Raw genomic sequence first — 19,288 nt, 5'->3', positions numbered from 1 at the left:
ATTACTTCAACCATAGTGAGGCTGCATTTTAACAGAGGAACAGTAAGATCTTAAAAGTGCTCAGCCCAGATCTGACACTTCAGTTTTAAGGAATTAGAGCACACACATTATCTTTTTACTTTAAATTTTATACCTCAGTGCATTTCTCCTCCTACATTCCAATCTGTCCCCTCTTAAGAACTCCATCCTCCTCCTCCTCCTCCTGCTCCTCCTCCTCCTCCTCCTCTTCCTCCTTCCCTCTCCCATTGTGCCAGCATCTGTTATGAAAACCCGCAATTGGACATCGTTCTCATTTAGCACCTCCTCCATGCTACTTGCTCCAGAAGTTACCTCCTACCAAGCACTTTGTAAGACATCAACCTTCCCTTTCTCTACTTCTCGCTCTCTCTCTCCCCTCTTCCTCCTCCATCCTCCAGATGTCATTGATCCTGAGAAGTGGGTCACAGCAGTGTTGAATCAGAGCCAGGTTGCAAGAAGCTCCAAGGCACATGCTGTGTGTAATTTTAGCGTAGGCTAATATTTACAGGGAGAATAAGAAATGAGACTGCCGATGTTTGGCGGGCAGTTAAAGGTTGTGATCGCCTACGGGGTTCAGATCAGACACTTGTTAAATGTGCACAGAACGAAGGTCTTTGGTTCTTTCATTAGGGCTCATTTGAAAAAGGCAAAAAGCACTTTGTTTATATAGATTGTATAGCATAGGCAAGTTCATTTAGTTGCAATAAAATATTAATTAAAGTAATTAATTTCATCAATAATTTAATAAGATCAGCTGTTTACCAGTTAAAAGGGGCAATGGATGCTCAAACAAACAAACTTGTACAATCCTGCTGAATTGATGCGATGTTGACTTTGACATGTATCCATTCATTCCTTCCTTGTGTTTTGCTCATCTAACAATTCGTGACTGCAAATGCAGGCACTGGATAACTCTGAGCTCATCGTTAGAACAGCTGAATCTCATATTGGCTGTCCTGTGCTCAGCACGCAAACTACACATATTGTCTTGGCCTGAAGATCAACGACAAATGGCAGCTCAAAATGAGTTCAACTCGTACTCAGCATAAGCTTAACCTGTGGCAAGAATGTGCAAATGTGAGACTTAATGCAACACTTGAAATGGTGTGAAAGAAAAAAGCGTTTGACAGAATGATGAGTTTCAGCTTGAGGCCTTCATTAGGGTGAACCTATTGAAGTCCTCACAATACCAGATCGTGGTTACTCTCCATGTACCTTGGAAGCAGAAGAAGTTGTTCTAGGGACTTTTGGATCTCTAACAAGAATATGTTTTTACTTTGCATATAGGAGGATTAGATATTGGCCTACAGGGACGCAGGCACCCTATGCACTTCTGCAACATCCCCCAAAAATGCATTGATGGTGGTAAACTTTCTCCAGATTCACAAAATGTTTGTGTACAGGAGAAGAAAACACCCTTGACCTCTCAGCATTTCCTAGAGCAAAAATCTGATCCAGTGTTCCAAAGTCAATTATTAAAGCAACATTGCTCCTTGACATATGGTCACAAAATGAAAATTAAGTTATTATGAAGCCATTAGGATTCTAATTGACCACTTTTCTCTTAAAATTTTGCAGAAATGTCAAGGCTGAGCTTCTGCTTCACAATGCTTTGCAGAAACAGCTTTTACCTGAATCTTGTGTCAAGAAGTCACTTTTTGTACTTTCACTTCCTCTACAATGAGACTGTATGAATGCTTCAGGAGTGAGAAATGAACAAAATGTGTGAAAAAAAATAAATAAATCAGATGCTTACGGGCTCTGAGTTCAAAAACTTTCTTTAATATGTTTCACTTTCAACCGCTTCCATGCAGTTTTTGAGTCAAAAAGATATTGAATTTAAGCAAAATAAAATTGTGTTGAATAACATTGTACTTATTGTGAGAAAGCACAATTATACTACATATTTGAAAAGCAAAACCACATTTTTGTCCAGCACATTTTATTCTTACTTTCCATTGTTTTCTTCCAATATTATGAAAAAAACTTCAGACCTAAGAGTGAATAAGTTTAAAATCAGTGTTTTCAGCCAAAGAGCAAGTAAAATTGTAATAGTAATTAAATTCAGATGACCAATTAAAAACTAGAACAAAGATGGAAACACTTACACATTCAGACGAAATTTTGTGTAGCTGTTCACTGTGGGGAGATCTGAGGGTTCTCTAATTTCACAAAAAGACAAAAGAAGGATTCAACCAAAGAAAATTACTAAGATTCCTCACATGGTTCAGAAAAATTCAAGATCAGACAAAGTAAAGGTCAGATGTTTTCTTGTACATACAAGTATGCAAGCAGTTTGGCCTTCTCGTACATGATCAGAAGATCATTTCTTATCAGACACAAATCTTTGCAAATGCCTCCTCTGCTCTCCTGTACTCTCCACATGAGACATTAAACATTACCTAAAGGCAATTCTGTGCCACACTAAGAGCTGTTAAAAATGATAAATATGTGTTTCTCCTTCAAGGACACATTACAATTATGTTGTACCCTGAGCTGTTTTGTATGCAGTCAGTATTGGTGGTATTTGCTCTTTTGTTTTTTGGTATTTTTTAAAAGATTATATATTCCACAGACAGTACTAATGGAGAATATGGATAAATCAAACTTCCATTGAGGTTAAGAATGACTAATACTCAACAAACTAAAAAATAAAATTAATTATATGTTTATGAGTTGGATTTAAATCATGATTTCAGTCCCCTTTATTAATTCTAATCCATCCATTCATCTATTCTCTGACTTGATGTGGCCCTCTTGATTTGGCAGGACCACGTAAACATTTAGCAGGATAAACCCTCAACTTTCAGATTGTAACAGTTACTAGACCCCAGTAACTTGTATGTTACTTGTATGTTACTGGGGTCTAGTTAACAGGTCCAGGGCAGAAATCAGACAACCCTTTAAATCAGCAACAGCATCCAGGTCTCCTTTGAGTGTCATGGTGATCCAAGGCCATAAAGTATTTAGATTGTCCTTGCAGAGCCCTGGATCTAGCCCAAAAAAAACCTTCAAATGCCAAAATGACCCCAACTAAATTCTCAGGATTCACAGGAGACTGTACTCATCTCCTTGGTTGGTAGAACTCCTTACCTTGCGTTTAAGGCAGAGCAAGATCACACCATGCTAGAATCCTAGTTCTGGTAGTTATAGTCCATTATTGATTATAGCTGGTGTTTCAAATATAGAAGTTTCTACAGGAAAACCCATAGGCTGCTGTACTGCCACGTACATTTAGTCAATTACAAGTTTAAGTCTTGATTCTAAAAAAATGTCAAGTTTTTTTAAATGTTTTTTTTTTTTTGTCCCTTACTTACTGTTTCTTAAAATTAAGAACGTTCCCTAGTTGACATTGAGATGTTTTATACAATTAGCTGTGAATACGAAATATTCCTAACACTGCAGATAAAAGACTTTTCAGTTGAAGTGACAGGACATGTCATGTAGCAATCTTTAGTCATTATGAGCTTTTGTGTACCTATACATTATCTTCATACAAAGGAAAATAAACCTGACAATTTTTCTTTGTCTGATTTTTTATTCTTTAAGGCTGACTGACCTTGGTTTGAAATGTCCTCTAATCAAAACAATGACAAAAAACTTTGCTGAATTATTGTACTGACTGACGAGTCACTTGTGAGTGTTGAACTTTTTGAATCACAAATGACGTAAAGAAAAGTGGTGTGAAATGAAATCCATACAGAAAAGAAAGACATCTTAAAAAAAAAAATAAAAAATAGGCTCAGACGTTGCATACTTCCAAGGTTTCTAAGGAATGTGACTGCAGGGAAAGTGTTATTCGATGCATAAAAGAGAAACTTCAGAAGTCAACAAATAGGCAGTGCGTCTCAACATGCACTTGGTCTGAAAGGTTCAGAGATAATGCTGCGGATTTTTCCTACTGTGTGCTTTTTTCACAGCTCCAAGCTTCCTGTTAACACTGTCCACAACATATAAACACAGACAGATGTGAAGCCTGCTGCCTGTTAGTGAGATCTCTGCTCTTTTAACTCTGCTTTGGGTACACCAGTAAAAAGGCAAGAGCTCACCTAATAAAATTTGTTCTGGCTGCAAACCCAGAGAATATTAACCACAATGCTTGGTTAATAAACTCCTGTCCAGAATATTAACTTTTCCCTTTTTCCTCCAGGTTTGCTTCCTGTTCTCAAATACTGTGTTTAAGGGACAGCTCAGGTCTATGGGTAACCCAGTTCCATAGTCAAACCCCCTTATTCTTAGTCCATGGTATTTTCATTCTGTTCATAAAAGATGGATTGTTATCGCTTGATACATTCTGTTCTTTAAGGTAGCTTATATTTTTCTAAAATATCTGATGTTCTTTACAATCCATAAAACTTTGGGACTGATTACTGACAAGATGAATCATCTTTTTTTTTTTCCTTTTTTAACCGATTTTTCCAACAAATTTGTGGAATAAATCTTCATCAATGCTATCATAACCCACATTATCATGTGTTGCCATACTACCAATTTCAGATGCTTTAGTGGTGAAAGAAGTGGATGCTGCCTCTGGACAAGTTGAACACAAGGCTCATTTTCTGCACAGTAAAATCTCAAGTGGCATTTAGATCCAGGTTGTAGAGATTGCCAAAGGGGTCCTAAAGAAATCCCTCGTCTACCTATTGATGAATTATGGTTATTGATTAAGTTCTGTGTCATGGGACTATTTTCTTTTTCCACCTCAGCCTTGTTCTCTGAATTTACTGCTTAGGGCCCCCAAAGTCTTATGATCATTGCATAAATGTTCTAACTTTAGTAAATACCATAAATCTAAATTGCTTATTTTTGTTTATTAGCCGTGAGTGTGCTATTAAATTAGATCAGACACTAAGCAACTTATGGTTAAGTGCCTTGTAGAGGGCCACGTCAACATTTGGCAGATGAACCCTCAACTTTCAGATTGTAAAACAGCTACACTAATTAGAAACAGTTTTCACAGTTTGTTAACATTTCGTCACAATCTGAAGCTTTTTGGTTAATCTTTTAATCTGTTTCCTGCCCTGTTGTACATTGTGGTTGTGCAGAGATGGCATATGTTTACCACTAATGACTGGTGGGACATTTTCTACACGCACAGATTGTTGTTAGATGCTCACTGCCACCATCTAGAGGTGTGGATTGTGCTGTGTTGTGCCTAATTTAAATGATATGCAAACTAAGTACTTAATTTTGGAATTTTTGCATGTGACATAATTTAGAATGTGTTCAAAAGCAAAACAACACTAATTTCTAAAAAAAAATTATAACTGCAAATAAATTGAGGTTATATAGAGGCTATTAACTAAGAATTGCTGAGTAGAACAACTATCTAAAGATCAATTCTAAACTAGCGATCATCTGCCCATATGTGCAAAAAGGCTTATTTGGATGCTGGTATAAAACAAACATCGGAATCATTACAATGAAATTAAAAACCTATTCACAGAAAAATTGTACAGCGTAACTTTTGTAGGCACAGACGTTGTAGAAATTATATTAAATGTTACGGTGCAACATCACTGATAGGAGTGGTCTAAGAGACGATAACAGCACAGCGTTTATTGTGTCATATATGGAGTCCATCTTCCTGTACAGCATCCTAGGTGGGGATTAGCTCATTAGCTTGTGTTTGACAACATCACGGGTCTTTATGAGGTTCTAGCGTGCTTGTTGTGCTGTTTGACACGACTCATCCTTTGAATTTATGTCATTTTTATGCACCGCTGTTAAACAGATTTACTGCGGAAGAGGCCGAGAAGAGAGTTTCAAATGTGACAGCTGAGAAAAAAAGCCGCTCAGACTGACAAAGAGACTCCATTTTGGAGAATTAAATCAGTTAAATGGCTGTGGGAGAGCGGAGCAGGAGGCTGGATGTGTCCACCGGGCTGAAGAGCTCTCAGGAAAGCGTCTCGGTTTCTCTTGCCAAGGCTGAATCTTTTATCTTTCTTTTCACTTTATTGGTGAAGCTCTGACCCGGCGCTCCCTCTTTCTCATTTTTCAAAGTCGATTTTCCTCTCTTAAGTGTTTTGCTCTCTCTCAGTTCTCCACTTTTTCTTCTCTCTTTTTTTTCCTTTTACTTTGGCCCAATCACTTTTAGTTGCTCAGTTCCAATTTTAAATTATTTCCCTTTTTCCAAATTACTCAACAGCAGACAGACAGAGAGACATTACAGATTGAGATGGGAAAAGACTGGAAGATGATTTAAGGTTTATTTTATTATCCCCTGGGGTATTCTCAGAAGGAAGGAAGTCATTATCAGACCATGTTTAAAGGATTTAACATACAGAATGGAGCCGTCCTCATGTAATCTTTCTGTTCTGAATCACACCGGCAGCAGAGTTCATTATAACACTTCCCTGCAGAGTGGGTGGGCTCCTTGAAAGCAGGTGGAGTTGTGAGAGTGAGACTTAAAACAGAAGACAGAAGAAAAAAAAAAAACAGAAGAAATTCTGAAGCCAAGACAGCTCAGACTGGTTCTTCTTTTTTAATGGCAGAAGCTGCATCGTCTGTGGAAATTTTATGCAAGAATAATGTTGTTTTTTGGTCTTTGAAGTGGTCGTACGTACTTCAAAACACACACAAAAAAAGATGCATAGCAAAAGAGGAGAAACAAGCAGCCGTTATGTCTGAAACTACAAAACTTCGTTGCTGTTTTCTTAGGCCTAAGCAGGTCTTTATTTGCATCTAAAATATACCTGAGTTGTGCAACAAGTTTTGAGTTGACATAACAAGAAGCCTTAAAAGGAAATTGAAGGATGAATTTTGACATGGATAAAGTCTTCAAAACACTAATTTATCAATGTTTATTACCAGATTTAGTCATTATGACATGCTGGACAATCTGTCCACTTTGTGGTGAAGAGAGTCACAAAAACAATATCAGCACTTACTTTAATATGGAGGAAATTCTGAACTATGCACTGATAGATACCATGGATACCCCTGCTCTGTGACTCTGGTCATGCTGTGACACATGAACAAAATGTCCAAAAATATTGCAGCGATGCATAATTTAAGCATATGATACATAATAGAGGGCAGATGTTGAATACAAAGTATTCTGAGAATAGAACCTTGAGGAATGCCGCATGTAGCTTTGATTTATGATTGCCAAGTGACACAAAATAATATATGTCTGCCAAGGAAAATCCATAAAATTTGAAAAACCTGTAAAATCAGATGCATTTGTAAATAATGTCACATTATACCTAACATACAGGATTCTCCCCATCTTCCTTTCAACCTTGATCTTGATCTTTGACCAGAGTTTGAGGATAAAGACCACGGAAAAGATATTCTGGGTGCAACATTTATTTATTTATTTATTTATTTTTAAATAGCCATAAAAGTTATTAAAACCAATTAATTATTTGTTGTTTTTTTTTTTTTTTTTTTCATTTATTGCCTTGTAGTGTCACACATTGAACAAACAAAGTAAGACTAGATTTAAAGCACCTCTTCATTCTATTTTTTAAGTCGTTTCATCAAGAGATGGTGTGGATACTTGGAGTATATTCATCAGTACTGCTTGGATCAATATCTGTTCTCAGGGTTGGAAACAGCTACTTCTGCCTGACTCCTTTCATTCATCTCCAGCCTTTGTGTCAAATTAGCGGTAACAGAAAACAGGAAGTTCATTGAGCAGCTTCCTCTCATGTGTAACCATTAATACAATACACCTACCCTACTCAACGCCGCCCCTGGCTTCACTGTCTGTATATGTGCACTGAGGCTAAACTGCAAAGACGAGGGAAGCCAGACTACGTGTCGAGCTCCGCGGCACGTTGTGACCCCACTGAAGCCATTCACAGACAGACAGCGGGCCTGGGTGGTGGGGCTGCACCTCACACCTTTCTGTCTGATGCCGGTGAGCTTTTTCAGCTCTGCCAGTTTTTAAAGAGGAAACTGAAAAAAAAAAAATATATTCTTTTTGTGTCATGAAAAGAAGAAGAGATGGAAAAGAATTGCAAGGGCTGCCTTCACAAAGGTCTCCATGCCAACCCCTTCCAGTCTGGTCTTTTTAGCGTGAACACCTCCTCTTCAGCTTGCACTGTTAGCCGAACTGCGGAGGCCAGATGATATCCTGCTGTGCGTGTCGGTGGTTTGTGTAATGACTCATGCTTTAGGCTGGAAACTTCTGAGAAATAGTGACTGAGTCAGAGTTTTATTGATTAACGTTCATGGAGGTGAGCGAGCTTCAGAAGCATTCAGTTATAATGTCAGGCAACCGGTTAAGAATGATAACATAATTGATTCTGTTGCTAATGACAGTCACACAGAAAATACAGGTTACAGTGGTGCGCAAAAGTCCTTCTGGTTGAGCATTTTGCCCCTTTTTTCTTCAGTTGAGATACAATTTTTATTGAATCTTTTAATAAGGTCTTGGTCAATAGTCCTCTGTGCTCTCTAAATGGCTTTCTTGAAAAATATTGCCTAGTTGTACCTTGATTCTCTGCTAGACATGTTTTGCTTTTTAGCTCTTAACTCTGTCTCCAAAAGGAATATACAAATGTCTAAATTAAAGAGGCACATAACAAAAATATCTGTTACCAACAACCTGTTAGAAGGACACAAATTGTTCTCACAACTTAAACTTAATATTTTACAAGTTGACAGAAGGAAAATGGGACTGTGGCTCAAACAAGGTGATTTACTGACATGTAGTAACCTTTATCAGATGAACTGGAGGTGTCATTAGATTTGTCACATTAGCTCACGGAAGATGACTTCAACTTATAAAAATACAAGAAAATCGTAATGTATGCAGAAAAAAGAAATTTGACTTTGAGTTGAAGTAAGAAATGCAAAGGTTTTAGTTCTAGACTTGAACTCTAAAAGTTTAGACTTAAGATGGACTCAATGTGTGATCAGAAGAATGAATATGTTGGTAAGTATAGAACATTTGAGTTCATGGTTAATACTGTAACCACAATGTACATGAAAGACTGGTTGTCTTGGTAACATTATGCTCCATGAAGGTATAGGCTCTCTTTTATGTTTCTTAATTTATTTCAGTGAGAGAAGTAAAAGGTATGTTTCAAGTTCATCTCCTATTATTTAATGCTGTAATCTAGCAGTTAGTAAATCCTGTCCACAGATTGGACAAAGATGAGCATATTGCTCTGGTGAAGGAGGAAGTTTGGGACTTCCATGAACACTGTAAGAAAAATGCTAGCTGTAATTAAGATGTGTCCTAAACTAAATGCAATATTGAATTAATTTTGGATCATTTCTAAGCTTGCTGTTAAGGTAGCATTGACACTTTCAGCTCTTTAAAATCACAATCTCCAAGACACCTAGAGCTCCTCAAAATAAAAGAACAAAAGTCAATTACAATTTTAACATTTCTTTCAATTCTATGGAATTTCAGTAAATGCTAATCAGTGTTTTGCAGGTAATTCACAAACTATGTCAAAGGATTTAATGAAATATAATTAAATTGAATGTACAAAATGTGATGTGAAATGTTCTTGTGCTACATCAGGCTTGATGTGGAGATTATGAACTCATAACATACAGAAAATAATTGATTTAGACATACATATGTCTAGTTGCTAACAATAGGGACAATAGTGTTTTATAAATCTAAAGAGGCTCATTTTATTGCAGCTTTCTGCAATAAAATGAGTTCCCTGATCTACCCTAACCAATTAAAAATGTTTTTATTCTAATATTGTGTGTCACAAAATGTTAACCTACTTTAAATCAGAGTATACATTTCCTTGTGATTCAGGGAGAACTGCCTTTTATCAAAGTTAAATGAAATAATGATCATTTCTGATTACATGCAAAAGAGTGACTCGAAATATGTGCTTTTCATGTCCTGTCTACTGAAAATAATTTTTAAAAAGAGACAAAAACAATCTTAAAAACTGGTTTTAAAAAAAAATTTTTTGAAAGTGTCCTTTTAAATCAAAGTATTGGGTGTATGTTAGAGAGTGCATTTGTGTATGTGGCTGACTTGTTTTGTGCTTTAATGAGCTCCAGACAGACATTCAAAAACGACCAAGCAAACTCAGCAGCCGGTCGACTGAGCCCACAATTAGGTCAAAGTCTGAGGAGAAAGGAGCTGCTGCATCACTACCGAATCCATTCCTGGTCCGGGTAGAAAAGAAGCCACGATGCATGCAGAGAGAGGCAGTAAATACAATCATACGTTTTCTTCAGATGCTCTAATGACAGTGATGAATAGCATAAGTTACAGCCTCTACTGACAAAGAAAAAAATGGCTTTTTTCTCTCCTCTCTAGATAGATTTTCAATACCAGAGGACAAAAGTTGCAGCCATACATTAACATGCACACACAGACAGAGAAGTAAACAAAATATATCGATTTCAAGATAAAAGCTAAGGAAAGAAAAAGTACTAACGAGGCCTCAAATGATTAATCAAACCTTACTGAAGACAATATGACCTAATGTAGAGGTCCTGATTGGTTCCGATGAGAACAAAGCAACTCACCCTGGACCAATCCCGAGCAGGACAGACTGCAAACAGGAAATTGACTTGCTGTCAGAACGGTGACAGATTTGAGGAAATCGCTAAGAGCGCACAGGCGATTTGATGAGTTAAAAGCCAAACTGCACACAAGCAGACCAAGCATGAATCTTATCGTGTCTGAGGTGGCACACACTGGGGGATATTTATCTGGACACACACACAGAAGAAAAAAAAAGTAAACACATGTACACACACACCCAAACGGATCTTCCTTTAATAAAGGAATATCTACAGATGGCCAGATTTTATTAAAGAAAAGTTAACACTATTAGATGAATGGATTTAGATTCATAGGAGGCGAACGCATGCCAATACAAACACCAGCTGACTGCAGAGCGACAGTGTAGACTCACATCTGGCAGGGCAGCTGTGGTCCACTGCTGTCCTCCCCTTCAGTCTCCAGAGACAGAGGAACACCCGCTGCTGTCGCTAACAAGCTGAACAAGCTTCTATTCTGGGCAAACCGATTCAAGGACGGAGGCACAAGGAAGGAAGGGAGGAAAGGAGAGAAGGAAAGGAACTAGAGTGTAAGGTTGTTGAGTTGTGACTTTGCTGTTCTCTGGAGAAGGAAATGCTGTTCCGCTGCAGGGGAGGTGACCATCACACTTCTGTGTTTGTGAGGTATGTGTGTGTGTGCGTTACTCCTGACCTCACATTCCAGGATGATGGATGTGCATGCAACAAACCACTGCTGACATTAATGTTTGAGTAATTACAAGCCACCTATAAAATCTATATCTAGAAACATGTCCCCTTTCATGAAAAATATGCTTATAAAGGATAATGTAGACAAAGACATTGCCCTCATGTGACCACATTTAAGTGACTTTGCTATAGAAAAAGAGCTTTGGGAGAATCAAAAAGCGCAGTGAGAGGACTTCTGCAAAGTGGGATTAAATTGAGTAGTTTTAAGGAGTCAGCATGCTATCTGCAGCAGACAGCAGCCTTAACAATCTCAGGTTGGAGATTTATCCACCCATTCCATTGTTGATATTCCTGATCTAATGGTGAAACCCAGCTATTAACTGCTCTGTTCATAAACCAGTGAAGGGAGAATTTTCACAAACTAAAAGCACTAAAACCATCTTCATGACAGGTAAAGAAACTATACTGAGTTGTGGAGATCAGTTTGACTCATCGTAAACTTCATATTTAGTAGTCTGACGTCTAACTCTACATGCAGATGGTGCTGTTGAGCTTAATGGTTAGGGACAGGCGCCGTAATCAGTTGATGAATCCCGGCAGCTTGTTCAGATTAGTAACCTGTGAAAGACCTCCATGCGTGCTCCCACACCAAAGTGGACAGACAGGGGTCATATGTCCACGTGTTGCTGCAAATGAGCAGCAGAGGAGGTCCAAAGTAAGTGTTCTGGTGTGTGTGTGTGTCGATGGGGTTTCACTGTCCGGGTCAGCTGCCAAATGTGTAACAGATGGTGTAATGAAGGATGAGTCCAGTGCCCCCTGCTGGCAGATGAGTTTTCCCGTCGACTCATGTGCCTATTCCCTTGCTTCGCGTTGCTCCTGGAATTTCCTTATTCAGCCTCTTTCTCTTTTCCCATCATTATTGCCCTGCTCCTACACCCCCTTATTCATTTTCTTCTTTCCAACCAGCTCTCTCCTTTATTCTCATCATTCTCCTCCATTTCTCCTTCCTTCCACCAGCCTCCTCCTCTGTTTTCATCCACTGGGACTCGCGGTACCTGAAGCTCTCCGCTGGTTCAGGGGGATTTTCTGGAGCTGAGGCCATGAAAGCAGCGGCCTTCAGCTGAAGGCTCACAGAGCGCGCTCAGAATCCCCAAACGCCGTTCTGTTGTGGTAAAATCTGAGAATGTTAACATGCATCGCTGCAACTTCCCCATAGGAACTTCTGTGTTGGTCAGGAGATGGACACCAGCAACTCCTCCTGTGTTCACCAGCCCACCAGAGACACACACAGTGTTTGTCTTGGGACAAGAAAAATGTATATACCTTTTGGTGTTTTTTTTTTTTTTTTTTTTTGGCATTTCTCCTCCTGCAGCATGAAAGAAGTCTCAGCTCTAAAGAAGCTGTTCAGAGTTGGATTGATTTTTCTTTTCTTCTTTTTATATCATGAAATGCAAGAACTTCTGAGACCCTCCAAAAAATTCTGTGGGTTTGCTCAGAGCAGCAGGAGGAATCACTAGTAAAGTGACCTTCCAGTCAGTCAAGTCAGAGCAAAATGCATCTCTATCCCTCCAGAACTACAGCTGGAGATGTTTTTTTTAAGTTTTAAACTCTATTTTTATTTTTTTATTTACATATATTTTTTTTATGTTAGGACATATAAAAATATATTAGTTCGCCGAGGTAAATCAAAAAAGACTTTTATTTCTTTCTTTTTTTTTTTTTTTTACATTTTCCACTTATAAGAAAAAAAAATCTCAATGTAGTTCATTTCTAAGATTCTACAACAGCCTTCTAGAGCTTTATTGTTAAAAAAAAAAAAAAATTGACAATTACGCACCACTTTGTGTTGGACAATCAAATACAATTCCAACAATAATCTAAAGTTTGTAGCTGAATCCTCTTGAGAATCACTGTAGCAAAAGAGATAAAATTATTTATGATGTGATTCATTCTATATTTTAAGTGTTTTTGACCAGTAGAGGCCACAGCTTCCTCACCCTCAAACTTGGAAAAGTTTTACTTTGAAACAAAAGACAAGGAACAGCCAGTCACAACAATCTGATGCAAAACTGTGTGGGGAGCTGCTAAAATATGGTTCACTATGAAGACAGAAAAAAAATAAATAAATTAAATTTGAAAAGAATTTCAAATTTGATTCATTTAAGTAATTCAGACTTTACCCAGCATCCCTCAACCCATAAAGGATAAAAGGAGTTTTGCAGCAACTCAAGACTGACGATCTTCTGGCTTCTTTTCCTAAAAGACCAAGATTAGAAGGAAACCCCTGGAGGTCATTGGTACTGATCAGAGTACTGCTCCAGACTGGCCTTGCCACCACCTGGCTGACCCTGCCTGGGTTAATGAAAGACATGTGGTGAAGTGTATAATACCATTGTCTGTCAAATCTGCTTATACAAGCGAGGAGAGCAGAAGGGATCCGGCTGTTGTGTGGGCGGAAGGGTGGATCGGATCATCTGCTGTGGATGATGGCTTAATCCAATCATACCGAGCGGATCACAGGAAGCCGATTCAGTGTATTGCTGCCGGTCAGTTGGTCTGTCATTTGTCCTCTTTGGATAAACCTGAATCCCTCACTGTGTGTCTGAAGGAGCTCCCTGCTGCTGAAAAATCAACGGGACGCCTCATCAGTGCAGCTCATTGTGCTTATTTATGGATGACTGTGATGATGACGGACGATTCAAGAGCATTTCACGCTCCAGCAAACGTCTATTAAAGGAAGATTACAGCCTTCCACTTCTAGTTTAAAACAATTCCATTTGCTTTAATGTTATTTCTGAACGTTCCCTCATGATTAAAGATATTTTTACATCTCTTTAGCAAAATCTCTCAGGCTTATTCGGTCCAAATCAGCTTCAAGCAGCAAAGAAGACAAGTACTTCTTAACTTTTTACCGAGAGTGAATATATATATATATATATAGTGTTTTAAATGTACACTTTGAGAGAAGTGCCAGTGTCAGTCAATGCTTTTCAGAACATTTCTCCAACTCAGGTGTTCAGTTTTAGGCAGCAAACGCTTCATTTCTGTGTAAAACAGTGAATCACGTCAATGGCTGCTCAATGTGAAATTTAGAATGCAACAAAGATTTGGATCTGATGAGCTGATACAAAGAGATACAGACATGCTAAAGGTCAGATAAGTTGAATGAACAACAGTGTTGCAAAAAGTATACCATGAAGTCTTTCGATCCAAGTGCAGCTTTAACCTCTGACTTTGCTGTCTCAATTAGCTTGATTAACTTCAGGCCACAAAGAAAAAATTAGGTGAATCAGTGAAAGAAAAAGCAGAGAAGTAGCTGATTGTCTTCAGAAAAAAACAAAACAAAAAACAAAGAAAAAACATTGGAGTCAAAGCCATATGAGCTGCTTGCTCTGAAGCGTAAGCAGAAATCGATATAACACAGAAACATTTCAGAATCCAATATCCAACAGACTCTAAGAGGAGGAGGAGGAGAAAGAGAATTGGAAAAAAAGGATGAAGATGAATAAACAACTTGTTTGATTTTTTTTTTTTTTTTTTTTTTTCGTGAGCACAAATTGATATGTGCACACTTTGGAGAAGCTGATGGGAAAAAAAACAAAAAAACCTGCATATGTCATTTATGTATGCATTGTCGGAAAAGCAGCTTCTATTTGTAGGCTTCAGAGATTCAAGTAGTCTAAAATAATTTTCTCTGTTAACAGAATATTGTTAATGATGTCACATAAATACACAAAGTCTGGTGCCAGGTCTCAGATTTTGAATGGGAGTTAATGTGAGAGCAGAGGAAATCAGGATGTGTTTGGGAACTATTGTTTAAACCCTTCACTGCCATGACGACACTTGTGGACTGATTGCATAACACATATTTTCAGAGTGATATTTAAAGGGTCGAGACCATCTCAAATTTTCTTTGTCTCTAGTTCATCCTTAGATTTCAACTAACATATTTGTTGTGTCAAATGTGATCATGTTTTCCCTCCTGGACTTAGAGAGAATATTTGCATAAATGTTCCATATAGGAGCTTCTCAATGGGACTGTTATGTATGGATTTACTTTGCAGCATGCTGTCAAAACAAAACATCATACATTTATGTACCCTTTTCGTGAAACAGAACATTTCAGGTTTTGTTTATGTCCCTGAGTAGGTCAGTATTTTCCTTTATTTTATTTTGTTTTGGATGCTTTCAGTTTAAAGTTTCAGAAATGTGTGTTTTGTTTGTCCATCATGCTAATCCTGTTGCCACATTCAAAAATGGCAAAATAGTGGGGCCATTTGTAAATGAATGCATAAAAACATAGATGAAATATAAGTTGCAGTTAAACATGCATAAGGGTCATAAATAGTTCAGTTGGTCCACTTGTCAGTTTTTACAGTAGTTTTAGAGCTGCAGCTTCATTCTTGGCTTCTGGTTTTAGTTATGGTCTTACAGTCCCAGTACAGATTTGGTGCAGATATACTCAATATATATATCCTCTCCATTTGGCCTTCTGATATGCTTAACTATATAATATTAAATATAATAAAAAATTCAGAATATGATGCAATACTGAAAAATTTGTGAAAGGTGACACATTCTAAACTGAATAATTTAGAATTGCTGACCAACGCCTGATTTCAAAACCTATTCAGAGTAAATGTGCCCCCAAAGTTTATAGCCTGAAGGCTTCTTTGTTGAACAAAACTGACAAAATGGACCAGTGATAAACATGAAATATTCTCTGTAGTTAGTTAATATTCTTAATTAAATTCAGAGGTGTGGACACAGCCATGGACAGCTCTATGTTAAAAAAAAAATGACATTTGGCTTTTCTGGTTTCAGAGGGATTCTGTTCTTTTCAGTGCTCCTTCTTCTAGTGCAGCAGGCCGTAAGCTGCTTGTAGCACAAATCACATTTTAATTAGCTCCATTCCGGCTAACGACCTCCTCCTCTGGGATTACCCGCCAGCGTCCGTCTAATCCCCCTGTCCTCCGTCTTCTCTCCCCTATTTCTAACTTCTTCTTCCTTACCTCTCTTCCATCCACCTCCTTCCATGCCCTGCTTCATTCGTCATCTTATTCATCGTCTGAGTCAGATCGAGGGGGCTTTTCCATCCCGCTAAAACTCTGATGCTTCATATTCTGCATACATCCAGACATTTTCAGCGTTTTCACACTCCACAGATTTCATATCTTTTGTACGTTTCCCTATCGCATGCAGGTTTACTTCCATTTGCTCGGCTGCTGGGTTTGTCATATAAATAAAGCAGCCGTGCGTCTTTCCCCCATTTCCTTTTTTCAAACGTTTTCATCCATACATTTCCATATAACGTATCAAACTGAAATTGTCAGCTAGCTATTTGCCTCCTCCCCCAGTCCGTTTTATTTTTATTCATGTTCTGCAGTCATTTTGCTTCTATATCTCATCATGCTTTCTGATGAAATGTGTTGGCTGCTGAGTTGTATCTGAATGAGTATGAGAGGGGAGCTAGGTTTGCATTTATTAACTTTAATGCCCCGTTATTTTGGTAGTTTTAGTAGGATCCCTGTTAACCTGCATGCAGAAAAATCACTACTTAAGATACCTTGGAATACTTGAACTTACAAAAACTTCAACATTTAAGTAGAAATTAATATTTGCGGTGAAGAAATGCAAAAAACAAAACATATCAACATCTTATATTTATAACAAAGTTTACATCAAGAAAGTAGATGAGTCCATTTATTATCTGGTTGAAGAGTTGAAATCCTTACACACCCGAGTTTCCAGGAGCAAAAACAGGTCAGTAGCAAACCTTTTAGGACCTTTTAGGTCCTATCAAAGTTATTCTAGGGTTGACATATTGTATAACCACCAGTGAGTTCTGGGTTTTGCCCATGATGTATTTCCTAAAGAAGAACTGTGACACTCTATGAAATAGGTTTTACTCAGAGTGCTGTGTCATGTTCCTTCAGTCATGATTTATTTCTTAATGTCTGTCTATACATCTTCCACTTTATTCTGTAATAGCCATAGCTTATAAGAAGCTACCAAGATACTTGAACTTATTCACTTCAGGCAGAAACTCACCACTGACCCAGACCAGACATTCTAACATTTAATGGTAAGAACCATGTAAAAAAGTAGAGTTTTGCATGTTCAATGCCATTCTGTTGTGTTGAATACAAGATACCTGAACATTCTCATCTGACTCTTTTTTTGTGACTTTTTATCTCAAAAGAGTGGAAGTTTGGCTACTCTTCTGAGGAAGCTCCTTATGCATTTGCACCATATCTAATGCAACCTGATCTTTGGGGATTCCCTGCTCATTTTCAATGTTTTAAAGTGAGTGAGACCAAATATACAAATCCCTGCAATCATTGCTCCCACTGATGTATCTCCTACAATGGAGCCAGAAAAGAAAGAAATCGAAGCTAAAAGCCAAATGCATCAATACACATGTTTTCTCTTCTGTTGAAACCTTAGAATAGAATCAGAAAACCAGAACTACACATGTGAACGAAAACTGTACAGAGAAACGTAGCAGCTGCCTGAATGTTAAAGTGAACCTCTGTTCCACAGACAAAGCAGGAATATAGCAAGATCCACTTTCCTTATTTATGTGCTACTTCTACCAGTTTCTTTAGCAGTCTCTTTTGCAGAACTGCAAACAGTTCTACAAAAGAAATGTGTGCAGCCAGTCAAGACACCAACTGAGACTCAATTAGGCCAATCAGCCTAAGAAAGAACCTTCTAATACAGCATACTGATCCTGTAGCATTATAAACATCTGTGTTTGAGCAGTAATTTGATCTATTTCTAAATTAGTTTGTTCCACTTTGCAATAGAAAATTAGAAGTAATTTTCTGTTGCACCATTAATGTACACAAAACTAAGGTTAAAAAACAAAAATGGCCTTTAAATTTTCTTTAAATGCTCTCAAATAGCCTAGCATTACAAGCCATTACAGGTGAAGCCACATTACCAGTTTAAACATTCTAGTTTAATTTGAGGAGGGTTTAATGAGGTCTAACATTTTAAATTGAAAATAGTCAAATGCTCAGGACAGCTCTTTCAATTAAATGATGGATTTAACTTAATCTTTTGGCTCCACACCTACACCCCAACCCATATTCACCAAATTACTTTATAGGACTGAAACAAATTGAAACACTTCTCCTTTTAATGACTTAAGCTTTAAAGAACCTGAGTGCATTTCATGTTTGACAACAAAAAGCCAAAATTCCTGAGCTGATTAGAACTCAAACCTTTTCAAAAGATTCAGAACTTTAAACAGGAACTGAGATCACCTCCTCATGTATCTGACTGTTATTCTTGACCTTTAAGGAAGCATTGGACACTTTTTTGTATTTTATTTTCAGAAATTTTAGAAACGTATTGTGAAGTTTTGGAGGCCTTACAATTCTGTAAATAATCAACATTGGTTAAGAGGCATTAGAACAGTGTAGTTGGGGTTTTCATCCTAAACAAGAAGAATAAATGTGTTTTCCGCTTCTTCTCATTGTCCCAGTGTGGGAGAGGCAATACGGTGAAAAAACTTATTAACTTAGAAGGGATTGTCATTGTATTACCTGCCAAATAAGTGGATTAGCAGCGGGTCAGTGTGGATTAGACATTGTTTTTTTGTTCGATCTTAAAGTCACAATATAATCTTGGAGAATCCTTAAAACTTTGATCCGGAACCACAGGAGGGCCAGACGTCATCCTGCTGTGGATTTCTTAGAGGATCTTTCAATAATAGGCCGTGGCCTACGTTTGGAGCAGATGTTACCTCTGACCCATGTTCCTTCATCTGTCCTTTCCACCATGACCTGCCTGCACTCCTTCGCTACAGTCACCTTCTGTACTGCTTTCCTTAGATTTTCATGCAAGGCCCCTTTTAACACAACCAAAAGCATAAGACAAATAAATTATGAGGTCGAAACAAACTACAAAGCCACTTAAGGATTTGACTGGTCCGGTCTTATTATACATTAACTGATTTTAGTCATCTAAATTCTAATTCTAATAGGGATATTATAATTTAAAATAAAATTATTAGAATGATTCAAATGAAATAGGGATATTAGAAATTACTTTTCAGACAGTGGTTTGCAGAGATGAAAGATGAAGAGGGAAAACTCAGGCATCTTGCCAACAATTC

General features: G+C 37.8%; 1 protein-coding gene across 6 annotated transcripts in view; it reads right to left on the bottom strand.

Moving 5' to 3' along the window:
- Positions 1-19,288, bottom strand: part of LOC122837344 (protocadherin-1-like) — a 184,111-nt gene that overhangs the window by 50,232 nt on the left and 114,591 nt on the right. The window contains exon 6 of one of the 6 annotated variants that reach the window (XM_044127644.1): positions 2,127-2,180. The exons of the other annotated variants lie outside the window; for them this stretch is intronic. Coding sequence (XP_043983579.1) covers positions 2,155-2,180 — 26 coding nt within the window. The 3' untranslated portion in view covers positions 2,127-2,154. The remainder of the gene's footprint in view (positions 1-2,126; positions 2,181-19,288) is intronic. 6 annotated transcript variants of the gene reach the window in all.

The sequence above is a fragment of the Gambusia affinis genome, linkage group LG09 (assembly GCF_019740435.1).
Source record: "Gambusia affinis linkage group LG09, SWU_Gaff_1.0, whole genome shotgun sequence".
In the NCBI taxonomy this organism is placed as follows: Eukaryota; Metazoa; Chordata; class Actinopteri; order Cyprinodontiformes; family Poeciliidae; genus Gambusia; species Gambusia affinis.
The sequence above is the reverse complement of the archived record's forward strand: the minus strand, read 5'-3'. Positions and strand labels throughout refer to the sequence as shown.